This window comes from Ostrea edulis, chromosome 4 (genome assembly GCF_947568905.1).
Source record: "Ostrea edulis chromosome 4, xbOstEdul1.1, whole genome shotgun sequence".
Taxonomy (NCBI): Eukaryota; Metazoa; Mollusca; class Bivalvia; order Ostreida; family Ostreidae; genus Ostrea; species Ostrea edulis.
Genome location: NC_079167.1, coordinates 83,360,919 through 83,379,880, shown reverse-complemented (window position 1 = coordinate 83,379,880; position 18,962 = coordinate 83,360,919). Strand labels below are relative to the sequence as shown.

The 18,962-nt window shown below is 35.3% G+C and overlaps 1 protein-coding gene across 1 annotated transcript; it reads right to left on the bottom strand.

Moving 5' to 3' along the window:
* Nucleotides 1–2: 2 nt before the first annotated feature.
* On the bottom strand, nt 3–15,510 carry LOC125671521 (peroxisomal membrane protein PMP34-like). The gene is made up of 9 exons (XM_048907294.2): nt 15,364–15,510; nt 14,767–14,827; nt 13,684–13,750; nt 12,036–12,190; nt 11,376–11,501; nt 8,637–8,785; nt 8,387–8,485; nt 2,237–2,298; nt 3–813 (listed from the first exon to the last, which is right to left on the bottom strand). The coding sequence occupies exons 1-9, from the start codon at nt 15,463–15,465 to the stop codon at nt 678–680; spliced, it is 957 nt and encodes a 318-aa protein (XP_048763251.2). The 5' UTR covers nt 15,466–15,510; the 3' UTR covers nt 3–677.
* Between the last annotated feature and the right edge of the window lie 3,452 nt (nt 15,511–18,962).

The following is an 18,962-nucleotide window of genomic DNA, read 5'->3' as shown; positions in this document are numbered from 1 at the left end:
AAGAAAGGTAAAATTTATTGGTGTCTTTCTCTGACCATCAATTGCATACATACTGAATTCAGAGTATGTAAGTTATTTCAACAGACAAATTGGCTACTACAGGGCTCTTCCTTGGCCCCGTTAATTTATCAATTTAGTTCCTACATCATAAATTCAACTAACTTTAACAAAATCTTTCCACGACCAAGATTTGTTGTTTGTTTCTGGCACCAAATGTTACTGAATTCGAAACTTTGCTACATTACACACCTGTTAAGACAAGGCACGTCTGTTATATAGTTTCATTGGTAGGATCGGTCTCCATGTCCCACAGTGGGAATGGAACCACTCCTACAAGGAAGAATCTCTGTACAAGGGAGACCTCTGTACAAGGAAGAATAACTGATAATGTCTCCTCTCCATCAGTGTCAAGTCAAAAGTAATTTACCGTAGCTATAGTAGGAATTGAACCCGCAATTCCAGAGGAAAGCGCTAATACGACAATATCTATATAGCTACGCTGATGACATAATGAAAACTAAACAATGTTTACAGGAGATAGTACACAAAGGTCTTCATCATTTTCAACAAAATGAATAGCACATCAGTAGAAAAATAAAATATGTATCAACGCATGGCAACTAAATATCTCTAAAACAACATCATAAACCGGTATCCATTTAACTGTGGCACAATGATCACATCTGAAGTCCCATGATTCTGAAGATGAAGGCAGCTATTTTCTCGTAACAGAGAAACATCAGGGCTGCTGTCAGTACGGTTTGTACAAGCTTAGCCTCCATACCTCTATACAATCCCAAGAAGCCTTCACTCCTGTGTAAAAAAACTCCAGTGTTAAGATTAAAGAGCATGGGGTTTATTCTATATATCTAAATGTTTTCCTTTGGTATTTTCACCTGAGTGGATTCATTATTAATCAGGTTCCTACATCATATATTAAATTCTGAAGAAGAAAAAACTTTTTCAAAGTTTACATGAATACATGTAATTCTTCTTCTTATCGCAATTCACCTTTGAATTAGAACGCTTTGGCCGATATAGTATTGCGTTGTGTGACGACACAATTGAATCTGTTTGTAATACAATTGCGAAATGCAACAGAAATCTTATTGGTCCATATGTATAAGTCCGCCCAAATTCCCTTATACGGGAGTAGTCAGCATTTGAAAACATGACGGCCAGATGCTAGATGAAAAAAAAACTTCAAAGGAAGAAAGAGAAAAAGTTGTATTCTTGTGTTGCTGTCTCATAAATTTAATATAAAAAAAATCATAACATATTTTCATACTATACTTGTGTCCAAACATACCTTCAAATATTTATTAAAGCCCCATACGACCCAAAAACTCGATCACAGCTTTTGATGATTTCGTTCGTAGACGTAGCTTTGCTAGGTAGCCAGTCAATTCGAAATCCCGGTTCATTTCCATATTGGCACAATAGCGTCTAGATGTGTACTAATACCCCACAAATATTTTAGCTAAATTGTTTAAATAATATACCACCCCAGTCCTATTAAATGATAATTATTCAAATAGCTAAACTCACGGTAGTGCGGCTTTCATTAGTCATGAGCGGCCGCGCCGACCGGTCTCCATCTAATGTCCTTATGTAGCATTTTCGTTCATCTAGAGCTTATTTTACCTTTACAAAAACTGGTACAAAAATGTTTTAATTTCTATTAATTATTCGTGTTGATAATAAATGAAGAGCGAATACATAACTTACAACCGATTTTATGAATAGATACCAATAGCAAGAGTTCGAATTGACCAGCTACCTAACATGGCTACGCCAACAAACGAAATCATTTGAAGCTGCGAGTTTTCGGGTGGTGTGTGGCTTTAATAAATATTTGAAGGTATGTTTGGACGCAAGTATATAGTAGGAAAATATGTTAAGATTTTTTTATATTGAGTTTATGAGACAGCAACACAAGAATACACCGATTTTAGGCCTCAACCGTCCGCAGCTTTTTGTGACCCGTAAATCGAAGGTTTTTATAAGAGGTGGATCTTTTCAGAGAGCTATGTACCGTTCTCCAGCTACACTGAATCCGCTCGAGAAAGTGGGCGGGCTGTAATCGGCCAATGAAAACTCTTGCTGTATTACATCAAACATGTCATTCAAACTGTTCAATCGTCTCATTCAATTGTGTCGTCACACAACGCAATACTATACCGGGTAAAGCGTTCTAATTCAAAGGTGAATTGCGATAAAAGATTGCTTTCCTGACCTGATTATATTCAACAAACTTTGAGTGATTTTCTTGGAATCATCAGACTTTTTGGATCCAGCCTTCAATGAAACAAAACCAAAAGACTTTACAGCTAACAAAATGGCAGTCACCTTTTATACATGTATATCCTAAACTTTTAAATTTCTTAACTACTGAAATTATATACTGTTTTAACAAATTCTTACAAAATATTCATCACAGTTCACGAAAGTCCAATTCCATATTAAATGTAATGACACTTACTCTAAAGCGAGATTGTAGAATTGACACTCAAAAGCGAGACTGTAGAATTGACACTCTAAAGCGAGACTGTAGAATTGACACTCTAAAGCCAGACTGCAGAATTGACACTCTAAAGCGAGATTGTAGAATTGACATTTACTCTAAAGTGAGACTGTAGAATTGACACTTACTCTAAAGCGAGACTGTAGAATTGACACTTACACTAAAGCGAGACTGTAGAATTGACACTCTAAAGCGAGACTGTAGAATTGACACTTACTCTAAAGCGAGACTGTAGAATTGACACTTACTCTAAAGCGAGACTGTAGAATTGACACTCTAAAGCCAGACTGCAGAATTGACACTCAAAAGCGAGATTGTAGAATTGACATTTACTCTAAAGTGAGACTGAAGAATTGACACTTACTCTAAAGCGAGACTGTAGAATTGACACTTACTCTAAAGCGAGACTGTAGAATTGACACTCTAAAGCGAGACTGTAGAATTGACACTTACTCTAAAGCGAGACTGTAGAATTGACACTTACTCTAAAGCGAGACTGTAGAATTGACACTCTAAAGCGAGACTGTAGAATTGACACTCTAAAACGAGACTGTAGAATTGACACTTACTCTAAAGCAAGACTGAAAAATTGACACTTACTCTAAAGTGAGACTGTAGAATTGACACTCTAAAGCCAGACTGCAGAATTGACACTCTAAAGCGAGATTGTAGAATTGACACTTACTCTAAAGTGAGTCTGAAGAATTGACACTTACTCTAAAGCGAGACTGTAGAATTGACACTTACTCTAAAGCGAGACTGTAGAATTGACACTCTAAAGCGAGACTGTAGAATTGACACTTACTCTAAAGCGAGATTGTAGAATTGACACTTACTCTAAAGCGAGACTGCAGAATTGACACTCTAAAGCGAGACTGTAGAATTGACACTTACTCTAAAGCGAGATTGTAGAATTGACACTTACTCTAAAGCGAGATTGTAGAATTGACACTTACTCTAAAGCGAGACTGCAGAATTGACACTCTAAAGCGAGACTGTAAAATTGACACTTACTCTAAAGCGAGACTGTAGAATTGACACTTAATCTAAAGCGAGACTGTAGAATTGACACTTACTCTAACTATAAAGCGAGACTGTAGAATTGACACTCTAAAGCGAGACTGTAGAATTGACACTCTAAAGTGACACTGTAGAATTGACACTTACTCTAAAGCAGGCTGTAAGATTGACACTTACTCTAAAGCGACTGCAGAATTGACACTTACTCTAAAGCGAGATTGTAGAATTGACACTCTAAAGCGAGACTGTAGAATTGACACTTACTCTAAAGCGAGACCACAGAATTGACACTTACTCTAAAGTGAGATTGTAGAATTGACACTTACTCTAAAGTGAGTCTGTAGAATTGACACTTACTCTAAAGCGAGACTGTAGAATTGACACTTACTCTAAAGCGAGACTGTAGAATTGACACTCTAAAGCGAGACTGTAGAATTGACACTTACTCTAAAGCGAGATTGTAGAATTGACACTTACTCTAAAGCGAGACTGCAGAATTGACACTCTAAAGCGAGACTGTAGAATTGACACTTACTCTAAAGCGAGATTGTAGAATTGACACTTACTCTAAAGCGAGATTGTAGAATTGACACTTACTCTAAAGCGAGACTGCAGAATTGACACTCTAAAGTGAGACTGTAAAATTGACACTTACTCTAAAGCGAGACTGTAGAATTGACACTTAATCTAAAGCGAGACTGTAGAATTGACACTTACTCTAACTATAAAGCGAGACTGTAGAATTGACACTCTAAAGCGAGACTGTAGAATTGACACTCTAAAGTGACACTGTAGAATTGACACTTACTCTAAAGCAGGCTGTAAGATTGACACTTACTCTAAAGCGACTGCAGAATTGACACTTACTCTAAAGCGAGATTGTAGAATTGACACTCTAAAGCGAGACTGTAGAATTGACACTTACTCTAAAGCGAGACCACAGAATTGACACTTACTCTAAAGTGAGACTGTAAAATTGACACTTACTCTAAAGCGAGACTGTAGAATTGACACTCTAAAGTGAGACTGTAGAATTGACACTCTAAAGCGAGACTGTAGAACTGACACTTACTCTAAAGTGAGACTGTAGAATTGACACTCTAAAGCGAGACTGTAGAATTGACACTCTAAAGCGAGACTGTAGAATTGACACTCTATAGTGAGACTAGAATTGACACTCTAAAGCGAGACAGTAGAATTGACACTCTAAAGCGAGACAGTAGAATTGACACTTACTCTAAAGCGAGACTGTAGAATTGACACTCTAAAGTGAGACTAGAATTGACACTCTAAAGTGAGATTGTAGAATTGACACTTACTCTAAAGTGAGACTGTAGAATTGACACTTACTCTAAAGTGAGACTGTAGAATTGACACTTACTCTAAAGCGAGACTGTAGAATTGACACTATAAAGCGAAACTGTAGAATTGACACTCTAAAGTGAGACTGTAGAATTGACACTTACTCTAAAGTGAGACTGTAGAATTGACACTCTAAAGCGAAACTGTAGAATTGACACTCTAAAGCGAGACAGTAGAATTGACACTCTATAGTGAGACTAGAATTGACACTCTAAAGCGAGACTGTAGAATTGACACTTACTCTAAAGTGAGACTGTAGAATTGACACTTTAAAGCGAGACTGTAGAATTGACACTCTAAAGCGAGATTGTAGAATTGACACTTACTCTAAAGTGAGGCTGTAGAATTGACACTCTAAAGCGAGACTGTAGAATTGACACTCTATAGTGAGACTAGAATTGACACTCTAAAGCGAGACTGTAGAATTGACACTCTAAAGCGAGACTGTAGAATTGACACTCTATAGTGAGACTAGAATGACACTCTAAAGCGAGACAGTAGAATTGACACTCTAAAGCGAGACTGTAGAATTGACACTTACTCTAAAGCGAGATTGTAGAATTGACACTTACTCTAAAGCGAGATTGTAGAATTGACACTTACTCTAAAGCGAGACTGCAGAATTGACACTCTAAAGCGAGACTGTAGAATTGACACTTACTCTAAAGCGAGATTGTAGAATTGACACTTACTCTAAAGCGAGATTGTAGAATTGACACTTACTCTAAAGCGAGACTGCAGAATTGACACTCTAAAGCGAGACTGTAAAATTGACACTTACTCTAAAGCGAGACTGTAGAATTGACACTTAATCTAAAGCGAGACTGTAGAATTGACACTTACTCTAACTATAAAGCGAGACTGTAGAATTGACACTCTAAAGCGAGACTGTAGAATTGACACTCTAAAGTGACACTGTAGAATTGACACTTACTCTAAAGCAGGCTGTAAGATTGACACTTACTCTAAAGCGACTGCAGAATTGACACTTACTCTAAAGCGAGATTGTAGAATTGACACTCTAAAGCGAGACTGTAGAATTGACACTTACTCTAAAGCGAGACCACAGAATTGACACTTACTCTAAAGTGAGACTGTAAAATTGACACTTACTCTAAAGCGAGACTGTAGAATTGACACTCTAAAGTGAGACTGTAGAATTGACACTCTAAAGCGAGACTGTAGAATTGACACTTACTCTAAAGTGAGACTGTAGAATTGACACTCTAAAGCGAGACTGTAGAATTGACACTCTAAAGCGAGACTGTAGAATTGACACTCTATAGTGAGACTAGAATTGACACTCTAAAGCGAGACAGTAGAATTGACACTCTAAAGCGAGACAGTAGAATTGACACTTACTCTAAAGCGAGACTGTAGAATTGACACTCTAAAGTGAGACTAGAATTGACACTCTAAAGTGAGATTGTAGAATTGACACTTACTCTAAAGTGAGACTGTAGAATTGACACTTACTCTAAAGTGAGACTGTAGAATTGACACTTACTCTAAAGCGAGACTGTAGAATTGACACTATAAAGCGAAACTGTAGAATTGACACTCTAAAGTGAGACTGTAGAATTGACACTTACTCTAAAGTGAGACTGTAGAATTGACACTCTAAAGCGAAACTGTAGAATTGACACTCTAAAGCGAGACAGTAGAATTGACACTCTATAGTGAGACTAGAATTGACACTCTAAAGCGAGACTGTAGAATTGACACTTACTCTAAAGTGAGACTGTAGAATTGACACTTTAAAGCGAGACTGTAGAATTGACACTCTAAAGCGAGATTGTAGAATTGACACTTACTCTAAAGTGAGACTGTAGAATTGACACTCTAAAGCGAGACTGTAGAATTGACACTCTATAGTGAGACTAGAATTGACACTCTAAAGCGAGACTGTAGAATTGACACTTACTCTAAAGCGAGATTGTAGAATTGACACTTACTCTAAAGCGAGACTGTAGAATTGACACTTACTCTAAAGCGAGACTGTAGAATTGACACTCTAAAGCGAGACTGTAGAATTGACACTTACTCTAAAGCGAGACTGTAGAAATGACACTTAATCTAAAGCGAGACTGTAGAATTGACACTTACTCTAACTATAAAGCGAGACTGTAGAATTGACACTCTAAAGCGAGACTGTAGAATTGACACTCTAAAGTGACACTGTAGAATTGACACTTACTCTAAAGCAGGCTGTAAGATTGACACTTACTCTAAAGCGACTGCAGAATTGACACTTACCCTAAAGCGAGATTGTAGAATTGACACTCTAAAGCGAGACTGTAGAATTGACACTTACTCTAAAGCAAGACTGTAAAATTGACACTTACTCTAAAGCGAGACTGTAGAATTGACACTCTAAAGCGAGACTGTAGAATTGACACTCTAAAGCGAGACTGTAGAATTGACACTTACTCTAAAGTGAGACTGTAGAATTGACACTCTAAAGCGAGACTGTAGAATTGACACTCTAAAGCGAGACTGTAGAATTGACACTCTATAGTGAGACTAGAATGACACTCTAAAGCGAGACAGTAGAATTGACACTCTAAAGCGAGACAGTAGAATTGACACTTACTCTAAAGCGAGACTGTAGAATTGACACTCTAAAGTGAGACTAGAATTGACACTCTAAAGTGAGATTGTAGAATTGACACTTACTCTAAAGTGAGACTGTAGAATTGACACTTACTCTAAAGTGAGACTGTAAAATTGACACTTACTCTAAAGCGAGACTGTAGAATTGACACTCTAAAGCGAGACTGTAGAATTGACACTCTAAAACGAGACTGTAGAATTGACACTTACTCTAAAGTGAGACTGTCGAATTGACACTCTAAAGCGAGAATGTAGAATTGACTCTCTAAAGCGAGACTGTAGAATTGACACTCTATAGTGAGACTAGAATTGACACTCTAAAGCGAGACTGTAGAATTGACACTTACTCTAAAGTGAAACTGTAGAATTGACACTCTAAAGCGAGACTGTAGAATTGACACTCTAAAGCGAGACTGTAGAATTGACACTTACTCTAAAGTGAGACTGTAGAATTGACACTCTAAAGCGAGACTGTAGAATTGACACTCTAAAGTGAGACTGTAGAATTGACACTCTAAAGTGAGACTAGAATTGACACTCTAAAGTGAGATTGTAGAATTGACACTTACTCTAAAGTGAAACTGTAGAATTGACACTTACTCTAAAGCGAGACTGTAGAATTGACACTCTAAAGCGAGACTGTAGAATTGACACTTACTCTAAAGCGAGACTGTAGAATTGACACTCTAAAGCAAGACTGTAGAATTGACACTTACTCTAAAGCGAGACTGTAGAATTGACACTCTAAAGCAAGACTGTAGAATTGACACTTACTCTAAAGCGAAACTGTAAAATTGACACTTACTCTAAAGCGAGACTGTAGAATTGACACTTACTCTAAAGCGAGACTGTAGAATTGACACTTACTCTAAAGCGAGACTGTAGAATTTGCAAGGGGTATGTAGCTACAGTGGCAACCATTTTTGATATTGCTCCAATGATGAAGTATAAAAATCCACTGAGTTCCTGTTGAATATAAAACCATATTATATTTGTAACCAAAATTTCAGATATATTGTGTCATACATCGATCATACATGTAATTTTATTTTTTGGAGTAACTATTTATCACTTTAATATGACTTGATGACTTTGAACAGGGAATATAACCACTTACTTTTGATTTGAAAAATTGCTGAAAGTATCTTTTCACCGTCTCATAAACCATGAACTGTATGGAGGGATTAGATGCTAACATGACGGATGCTGAGGTTCCATTCCACAGGGAAGACACACCCTCTTGTGATATGATCTTCCAGAGACCATCTGTAATCATACATACATATTCAACTCTATTTAAATGGATTCACTGCGATCATTTGAAACAACCATCTCACTTCTTGTTTGAAAAAGAAAGTTCAGCCTGAGGGCCAAAGGCCCGAGGATTGATATGGGGCCTGATGGCTGATATGACATATGATATGGATTGTAGCATGTACATGTAATATTCTATTTAATTTTATCATATGCTGCACTTTTTCATGCTTAAATATTTTATACGAACGGAATAGTATTTTTTATGTGTTTTTTTTTTTAAATCTGATACAGGATACTAGTAGTATCTTTTATGTATATGTGGTTTTTTTTAAAATTTGATATGGAGTCCAAAAGCTAATTTTATAAAGTAATATTCTTGTTATCGCACGCGGGTCCCGGTTACGTTTGTGCATTTTAAAGGCAGATCAAGGAATATTTGATACAGTACTTTTCAGTGATAAAACCTTGATACAATGCTTTACTCTAATAAATACTTTGGTACATTGGATCACTATAATGGTAAATCTCTGATACATTGATTAACTATGGTACGTGTAAAAACTTTGATATATCAATTATAATTAACTATGGTAAAAAACTCTCATATATTGATTTACAAATGTACTACAGTAAAAACATTGATTTACCATTATGGTAAAAACATTGATACGTTGATTGTTATGATCAGCGAATATGTAATTACCGTCTTTTTATGCATTTTTGCACGCCAGTCTGATATGTGATATAAGTTTTCGGACCGGTCATTTATATCGGCTATTGTGACATCACCCGTATCATGCAGTGAAAAATCTGCATAATCATTACCAAGTCTATGATACACTGTAAATATATATATCAAAAATATCACAAAGCCGATTGAGTATATTTGACAAGTTTCATCAATTATTTGGGAGTATATAAATATTACTCAGTTACATGTGTACACAATGATTGTAAAATGATATCAAAAAGCCCCAATAAATTGTTACGCTATAGTAGAGTTCACTATGAAGTCATAATATAACGGCTGTAAAATAATATGGGAAAATTGTAATATTACATAAATGCTGGGAAATAAAAAAACTTATAATTCATAAAACTAAATCAATAACTTATGTAGAATTTAAATATGGATTATATTTTTGAATGAATAGTTTTTCTTTGTTTAATATTCTTTTTGTGCTGTGTCTTTGTAGAATTTATAAATTAGAAAAACAATAAAATTTGGATTAATGTTTTTGGCGCAATTTCTGATGCGTTCGCTTACATGGTTACACTGATATTTAGGTTCTCGGATCTGCTGTCGGTAAACGGTCATGCAGTGTCTTATTAAGGTGTCTCCTGTCTGACCGATGTAATTTTCGCTGCATCTGGTGCAGGTAATTACACAAATAAGTTGGAACTAACACATGTCATTGGCGTTTTTACTGTAAAACAGGGTGTTATTTAAGTTCGGAATAATTAGAAATTTTTGGGTTTTTTTTTACTGTTTTACGCTTTATAAGCTTTGAATGTAATCTTATTAATGGTTTCAGTGTCTATTTGATTCTTTGTTTTTTTTTTATTGTTTTACGCTTTATAAGCTTTGAATGTAATCTTATTAATGGTTTTCAGTGTCTATTTGATTCTTTGTTTTTTTTTACTGTTTTACGCTTTATAAGCTTTGAATGTAATCTTATTAATGGTTTTCAGTGTCTATTTGATTCTTTGTTTTTTTTTTTACTGTTTTACGCTTTATAAGCTTTGAATGTAATCTTATTAATGGTTTTCAGTGTCTATTTGATTCTTTGTTTTTTTTACTGTTTTACGCTTTATAAGCTTTGAATGTAATCTTATTAATGGTTTTCGGTGTTTATTTGATTCTTTGTTTTATTTTATTGTTAACAAGTTGTGTTTCATCATGTCTGTTAGACAAATGAAATGTTGGGGTATGGGGGCTAGTTCATTTCTCTGTTTTCATGTAGTGACGACATGCGCAGTTCCAGTCCGTTCCATGCCATGCCAGGCATAAACTAACCCTTCTGCAACTAAACTGTCTGCGCAGAAGGGTTAGTTCGTCACATGCCATGCCAGGAATAAATTAACCCTTCTGCGCATGCTCGAGAATTTTGCTTTGTTCATATATTACCGTGATTCAAACTGCATTTCTTGGTTGTTAAAGCAAAAAACATTTTTGATGATAGGAGTTTCTTTAGTATCACTGATAAAACAGGCACTGGTAAGTGAAGGACTTTGTCATTTACTTTTGATGATTTGGGTTCTTCTAAAACTTTTTTCATGTTTGGGTTGGCTTCTAAGATGGAAAAGTTATTTTTGATCATTTGAAAAACTTTCGGATTTTTAGGGTTGTGTTGAAACATATTTCATGACACAATTAATGGAATTATTTTCCACTGTAACGGGGGTTCTTTCTTTTATGTGATTTTGCTTTTTTAATTCCGTTTTCAATTAATTCCATAGGATAACTTCTTTGTAAGAGTAGTTTTTTAATTCTGCGAGATGAATGTCCAGAATTCTGGAATATCATTTTAAGAAAATTTCCATAAATTTCACTAATACTAATTCACAGTTCTAAATAGATACAAAAGCAAAATTCTACCCATAATTCCCTTGTAGCCAGAAGTGGGTGTAGATTTAAAGTTGGCAGTACCACATTTGAGTCCCTGGAGTTTGATCCTTGTATTGACAACCCAGAGCGGATTTGTGACCAGAACATTGATGACACCTGAAATGGTTACCTGGTATAATTATCCTAATGAAATGGTTACCTGGTATCCTAGTGAACATTTAAGTTTAACTTTACAAAGTGTATGAAGGTAAGAGACTTAAAGAGAGGTAAATTTTAATCACATAAGCATAAAAATCTCACATAAATCTGCTTTCATGTGGAATACCTTCAGACTCCTATACTATTAATGAATTCTGAATAATATTTCATTTTTAATTTAAAAATCATAAAAGGAAAAATAACTGTAACTTTGCAGAATTTAAATTTGACCTTAATGAGAATAAGGCGTCACAAAGGTAATTTTACTTCACTTCCATTCAAAAGATGTCAGATGGATAATTTCTTCAAAATTTTGATAAGCAATATTTTTATGATGCTTTGTATTTTTCCAGAAAAATGAAATATCATTGACTGTTTTGGAATATTACGTCAATTCCAATAAGGCATTGTTGAATTTCCACTGGTATCTTAAAATTGACATGTAACACCTAGCAACATAAGACCCCTGTTTACCGGGTTCACCAATCATACCTGATACAAACGCCATTAGGAGGTCCTTCACTGGCCCGGGCTTGCTTCCTTCCTCCAGTAGAGATGTTTTAAGACCATTGTAAGTGTAAAAGTACACAAAGTTTGAACAGCAGAGTGTGACCAGCACAGGAAACAGGCCCTGATACAGTGAGGATCTAAAGCAAGTGAGAACTATTAGATTATAAAAGTCAACACTGTGTACCTTACAAATTATTTTGACAAATTAACACATTTCGCTCAACAATGATAAAAGATGTATATGATGAGTACAGAAATCTACAATTTGTTTTATTAAATGATTATGAATTTTTATGCTTTCTGATTGGTATAGATGATCTTCTGTGATGTGTACCTCAGAGTGAGTTCACCTCAATATTATCATTGGGAAGTTTATTCAGGATTTCCCTCCTGACCAACCATACATTTGCTGACATTTTTATTCAACAATCAAATTGCACATTTTAAAGCATGCATTGATAAGTCAAATTCAAAGCAATCAATGGCTTCACTAAACACAGTGTATTACAATATTACTAATTAAATTATTCAATCAAATCACTATCAACTACAATGTAAAATATTGAGAATACATTTTGTAACAGGAAGGGGGAAAATGCAATGGACCAGACCGGGATTTGAACCCAGACTCCATGAATCTCTAGTTAGGTGCTCAACCAACTGAGCTATCTGGCTACCAGTGATCGAACCCAGCTGACTGCTACATTCCTCCCTCCTTAAATTCGCCCTCGAAGACACAACCCAGATTCTTTTTGCCCCTGGCAGGACTTTCACCTGAAGTCCAGAGGTGGTCAACAGCACTAAATGTAACAGGAAGGGAGAAAATGCAATGGGCCAGACTGGGATTCAGGGCTCGAAATTAACATATGCCCGTCAGTCTGTGACTGGTTAAAAGTCTGGCGGACTGATTGACATTTGTTTTAGTCAGTCCAATGGGACTGGTTATTTTTCTAAAGCATCATTTTGGAAAATATACTTATGAAATTTTATACACACACTTGGCATGCTTCGATCTGTAGATATCAGACAAATCTGATTTGTAAATATAAATCCCACATTTAAGTGTTACAATATTGTCTGAGGCATACTGAGTTAAATTTCATTTTAGTAACATTAACGAAATATGTTTAAGTATTTCTGGAAAACTTGTTGGACTGGTAAATTTTTTCTGTGGACTGGTTGAAATTATACCCCATCAGTCCAGCTGGACTGGTGACATAAAAAGTTAGCTTCAAGCCCTGGGATTCGAATCCAGGCCCCTGAATCTCTAGTCAGGCCAACTGCTACAATTTTATTACTGTTATATGCAGTTTTTAGGTTTTATCATGCACGTTTTTTTTTTCATTTGTTGAACGAATAAAAAAGAATGTGAAAACTGCTGTAAAATCCCTAATCATCCAATGAAGCAGATTTTGAATTTTGATTTGGTTTACTTGTGACTATAAGGACCTGACTGGATATTGGTTGATCTCGGCCTACAGCCTCGGTCAAGCTTAACCAAGTCTGTATACTATAGTCACTAGTGGACCTCATCAAAAGTTAATAATTGTAAACTGTAGGACTTAACCAAGTCTGTATAGTCAGGAGTAGACTTCATCAAAAGTTAATAATTGTAGACTGTAGAACTTACATGCCTTCATCTTTAACAATATCCATGGCTTCCATTGGTGTGTGTTTGGGTTGTCGACCAACATGTACTGTCAAGAAATAAAATACACAAGATAGATAGATAGCATATATATCATATATAGATTGATGATAAAAATATAAATACAAAATTAGGTGCTTGAACTAAAATTAATTTTCATGTTGACATAAAGTATTTGAATGATTTTTTAAGGATAGAGAACATGGTATGCATTTGAAGAATGGTGTCAGATTGAAAGAAGACAGAAACATTATAGATAGATGAAGCTATCAATATAAAAATGTTCAAGACAATAAAATCATGCTTTTAATTCATTTGAACACATTTTATTGGCATTAATGAACAACTGGAATTGGACACAAATTCTATAACTTCAACCATACACTCCACAAAATGTTTTTAAATCAATGGTATAGTACATTTGCTTTGGTTACTAGATGATTCAATCATAGGTACTTGGCCATTAGTGAGTATTTTTGTAAAAATTAATGATGGTGCATGTCCCAATTGCTAGATGATTATGTCAAGTCAGCATTTGTGAAAAACTGTAAGTGGAACAAATAAATAACAGGCAGAATTACTTAAGTAAAATACAATAAAAGTATTTCATTTCCAATTAAGAATTGGCAGATTAATACAAAATTCTGAATTGAGAGGTGTGAACAAAATTATTTGGCTTTTGAAAACAAGAACGGATGAGCTAAGGAATTCTATATTTATAATGCTCATGTGTTGTGCTGGACAATGCAACAGGCTATTTTTGAATTGAGTTTTGTGGAACAATGATTTTTTTACCAGCAAATCTAACAGAATCGTCAAGTTTCCAAACCTCACCTGTATGTATTTAAGCAGTGGGCAAGCAAGTTCATCTGTGGTTAATGTGGTCACCTGAATTTTAAACTAATTAAGGCATTATTACCCACATGGCTAATACAAAATTAAACCTTGCTCGTGTCTCGGAACAGGCCCTCACCACAGTTAAACCAGTGGGTCTGTGGGACGTTATCACTGTAATGATAGAATATCTATCTAGCATGACGGTATGAACACCCAGATATGATTTACCTTGTAATCTTGTTCTAACAGTTTCCAAAGGGTAAAATACACTCATTGCAATCACACTGCCCTGCAAGGAAAATACATGTAATAACAAACAGCACTATATATACATGTCAACAAGAGTTGTAAATAAACAACCACTCTCACAGTATATAACAAATTTAAGTAAAGTGCTATTTATAATGTTATATGATAATATGTAATATCAAATTGCAATTGGATATGTGTATACAGTTTAACGTCACATGTACATGTCAAATATATATAAATATGTTTACATATAAGATATGTACCCTGTATATGAACAGTAATGTATCTAGTTTATTATTATAAATTTTTAATAATTACATATCTCAATTGCATGTATGCCAACATGCTTGGTGAATCAATAAATAAATTGAAAATTTTCACAATACATGTATATAGTAAATGTGCATATCTAAACTATATATTCTCTTAGGTGAGATGGACAGGCACATCTTTCATCTTCGTAGATGTAGACGTACATATCCCACTTCTCTAACGAGTTTTAGAGAGAATAATTTTAACTACAGGTGTTTACATAATCATAAGGTTGCAAGTCTGCAAGGAAGCAACACTTACTGCGGCTCCCGACACAGCATGCACAAAGTTGGAATAAGTCAAAAGATTGTTCAGTTTGGACGACATGGCATTCGTATTAACAGCTGCTAGTTTTGATATCATCCTGGAAACTCCATGTGTGTAAACATTAGAGTTATCTACCCCTTGGGTTGCACTAATTTACCTCAAGTATATCCAATAACATGAACGACACGGACAGGCTATATAAATAAGTGTATCTGACATATATGTCACACTAATGTCAATACAATTTTTTAATTAACTTTATGGAATTGTCAAGTGCAGTTTTGGATAGCTGGCTACATATAGTAACATAAAACTTTGTTCCAGGAGAACTTTATCTATTTTATTTCATCTATATGATAAAGCAGCAGAAATACAATTTTTTATTTCTTAGATGCGATATATATATACACAGTGGGGATATACTACAAACTAAGTTTAAAAACGATTTTGAATTTTAGTGTCCCTCAAATGAAAAAAAAAAAGGATCAATGTACGGAAGCCAATGGGTGCCAGGAATTGATACATTGTCAGAATTGATTAAAAGTGTAAGAGGAATATTAAAATCCCGCATTAGACACATCAAAACAAAAGTATGTACCATCTATCATTATGTTTAGTGAACCAGAAGTGATAAAAGAATTAGATTGGTTAAATTACACGAGGAATATGTTTTGGTTTCAGCTGACAAAGCTTGTAACAACTTTGTCTTTGTTTGTACGACTCATTATTACGACTTGTATTTTAAACCAACTTGACATTAATTCCACTTTTTGTTATCATACTTATACTCCAACTGCCCTTAAAAAAAATAAATTCTTCAAAACCATGATTCAGTTCAGGACTTTTTTAAAAAGTATTATTATTCTAGACCAAATGTTTTTAAATTAATTCAATTATTAACTACTAGTTCTGTCAGCGACCTGTTGAAATTGGGTAATTTTTGAGTGTCACATTGATGTTTAATGTTTTATATGTTTACTATGTACGTTCTCTCTCTCTCTCTCTCTCTCTCTCTCTCTCTCTCTCTCTCTCTCTCTCTCTCTCTCTCTCTCTCTGAATTACCTATAATTATTACTGTGTTCAGTTGTTACTCTGACGAGTCAGTTGGCTCAAAGAAATAAAAGAAAGGTTTCAGACACATTAAAAATATTCCAGTCAATGGGTAGGGTAAATATGAGTTACCGTACCTATGCTGGATTTCTAAACTTCATTAAGAAAAACCTTTACAAACAAAGATACATTGCTTGATCCAGTAAGTGTCCTACCAAGCCTCTATCTTTGCTCCTCACGAAAATATTAACAGCTGTGAAGGAAAAACTTCAAACGCATTGTGCCACTAGCGGTGTAAATAAATGTGGATTCTAAAAGATTCTAAAGAACTTTTAGTAAAATTGAAATCGCAAAATTTATCTCAAATCAACAACATCAATACGTATGACTTTTCAACACTTTGCACGGCCATTCCTCACGATAAATTAAAGACTAGACTTTTTGACATCATAGACAATTGCTTCTTCAACAAAAATGGAAAACGGAAATATCCATATATAGATCTATTGACCAGTCATCCAAAATATTACTTTGTTAAACACCACTCTGGTTCCACGCACAAGTACTCTGAAGTTGAAATAAAAAATATGATGGAGTTCGTCATTGACAATATCTTCGTAGTCTTTGGTGATCAGGTCTTCCAACAGTCTGTTGGAATTTCCATGGGCACGAATTATGCTCCTTTGTTAACTGACCTGTTTTTATATTCTTATGAAGCAGAATTTATTTTTAAAATCTACGTGAAAAGAAAAAGTATCTTGCTGCTGGCCTTCAATTCTACATTTAGATATATCGACGACGTTTTATCTATTAACAATAATCATTTTCATTCATATGTCGATTTGATGCATATATCCCTGTGAACTCGAAATAAAAGACGCCACAGAGTCGTCCGCTTCTGCTTCATACTTAGATATTTTATTAAAAATATATATCAACGGCAAACTAATAACTAAACTTTATGATAAACGGGGTGATTTTAGCTTCTCCATCGTCAACTTCCAATATTTATGCAGCAATATTCCATTATCACTTGCATATGGTGTTTATATCTCTCAACTGATTCGATACGCAAGAACTTGTTCTGCGTATGATCAGTTTTTTAGTCGAGTCAGGCTACTGACAAACAAGTTGATGGTGCAGGGGTTTCAAATTAACAGTCTCTTTTAAAGTCAGCATTTCGTAAATTCTATGGTCGTTATAACAATCTAGTTAGTTTGCCAATACAACCTATCATTGGGTCAAGTGCTATCTGATTTCTTTCATATCGATTGTTAGGTCGTTCTTGGTACACTGATTTTGACTACCGATAACTCCGTTTGCCTGATCAAGATAAAGGGCTCACGGCGGGTGTGACCGGTCGACAGGGGATGCTTACCCCCCCCCCCCCCTTAGGCACTTGATCCCACCTCTGGTATATCCAGGGGTCCGTGTTTGCCAAACTCTTTATTTTATATTGCTTATAAGAGTTATGAGATTGATAACTGTTCGTTATATTCACCTTTCACTTATCTGTCTATCGCCAGTTGATTTATTTAGCGGTCGCCACTTTATCTGGCGGTCACTATATATAGATCAACTGGCGGCCGCCACTTAATTTATCTGGCGGCCGTCAGTTGTTCAACCTCTCTCTCTCTCTCTCTCTCTCTCTCTCTCAATATTATTGTTTGTCGATTGTGGTGTTAATTTACATAGTTATTTAGATATTCATGATATCAAATGTTGACAGATTCGCGCACGAGAAAATCTTCAAGTGTACTTAAAAATATACCAACGTAACATGCACGTAGAACTACTGGGGGTTGCCCCTCCACCAGTCTGATTAAAACCAGCTCCCTTTCTCCTATCGTCGTGACGACGATAGGAGAAGGGGGGCTGGTTTTAATCAGACTGCCCCTCCACTTTTTTGATAACGTTTATTTTCCGTTATTTTCACCACAGGCACCTGTTCAAAAACGTGGATAGCTTGTATAGATCTTATGTGCATACCCCCATCTAGAATGAAATTATTCCTATACAGAACCAGTAATTTATCCAAAATATGTTATTTCCCCACCGATCACCCTCATAAGTCGTTCTGAATAGTCGCATCCATACATTAGTATCTCACAAGTGGTCATCTCAAAAGCTTACAGAAGGTAGAAACTGACTATTCAGAACGACTTATGGGGATGATGGGTGGGGAAAGAACATTTTAGATAAATTATTGGTTCTGTATACAATTGATTTCATTCTAGAAGAGGGTGGTGGTATGTACATAAGATCTATACAAGCTATCCACACTTCAGGTGCCTGTGATTTTCACATGCAAACTTGGGTATTTTCACATACATGTAAAATAAGACATATTTGGAGGATTGGCCTCCATCCCACTATTTTGGTGGTACATGTAGTAATTAATGGTAGAAATGTAATAATGGATGAACTGATGAATTGAAGGACGAACGGAGCACCCCTCCCTCCAATTTTGGAGTATGAAGTTTGGGCAAAAGAGAAGGTTTTTTAAGGTTCCTTTTCTATGGCGCGCCAAATTAACATAAACT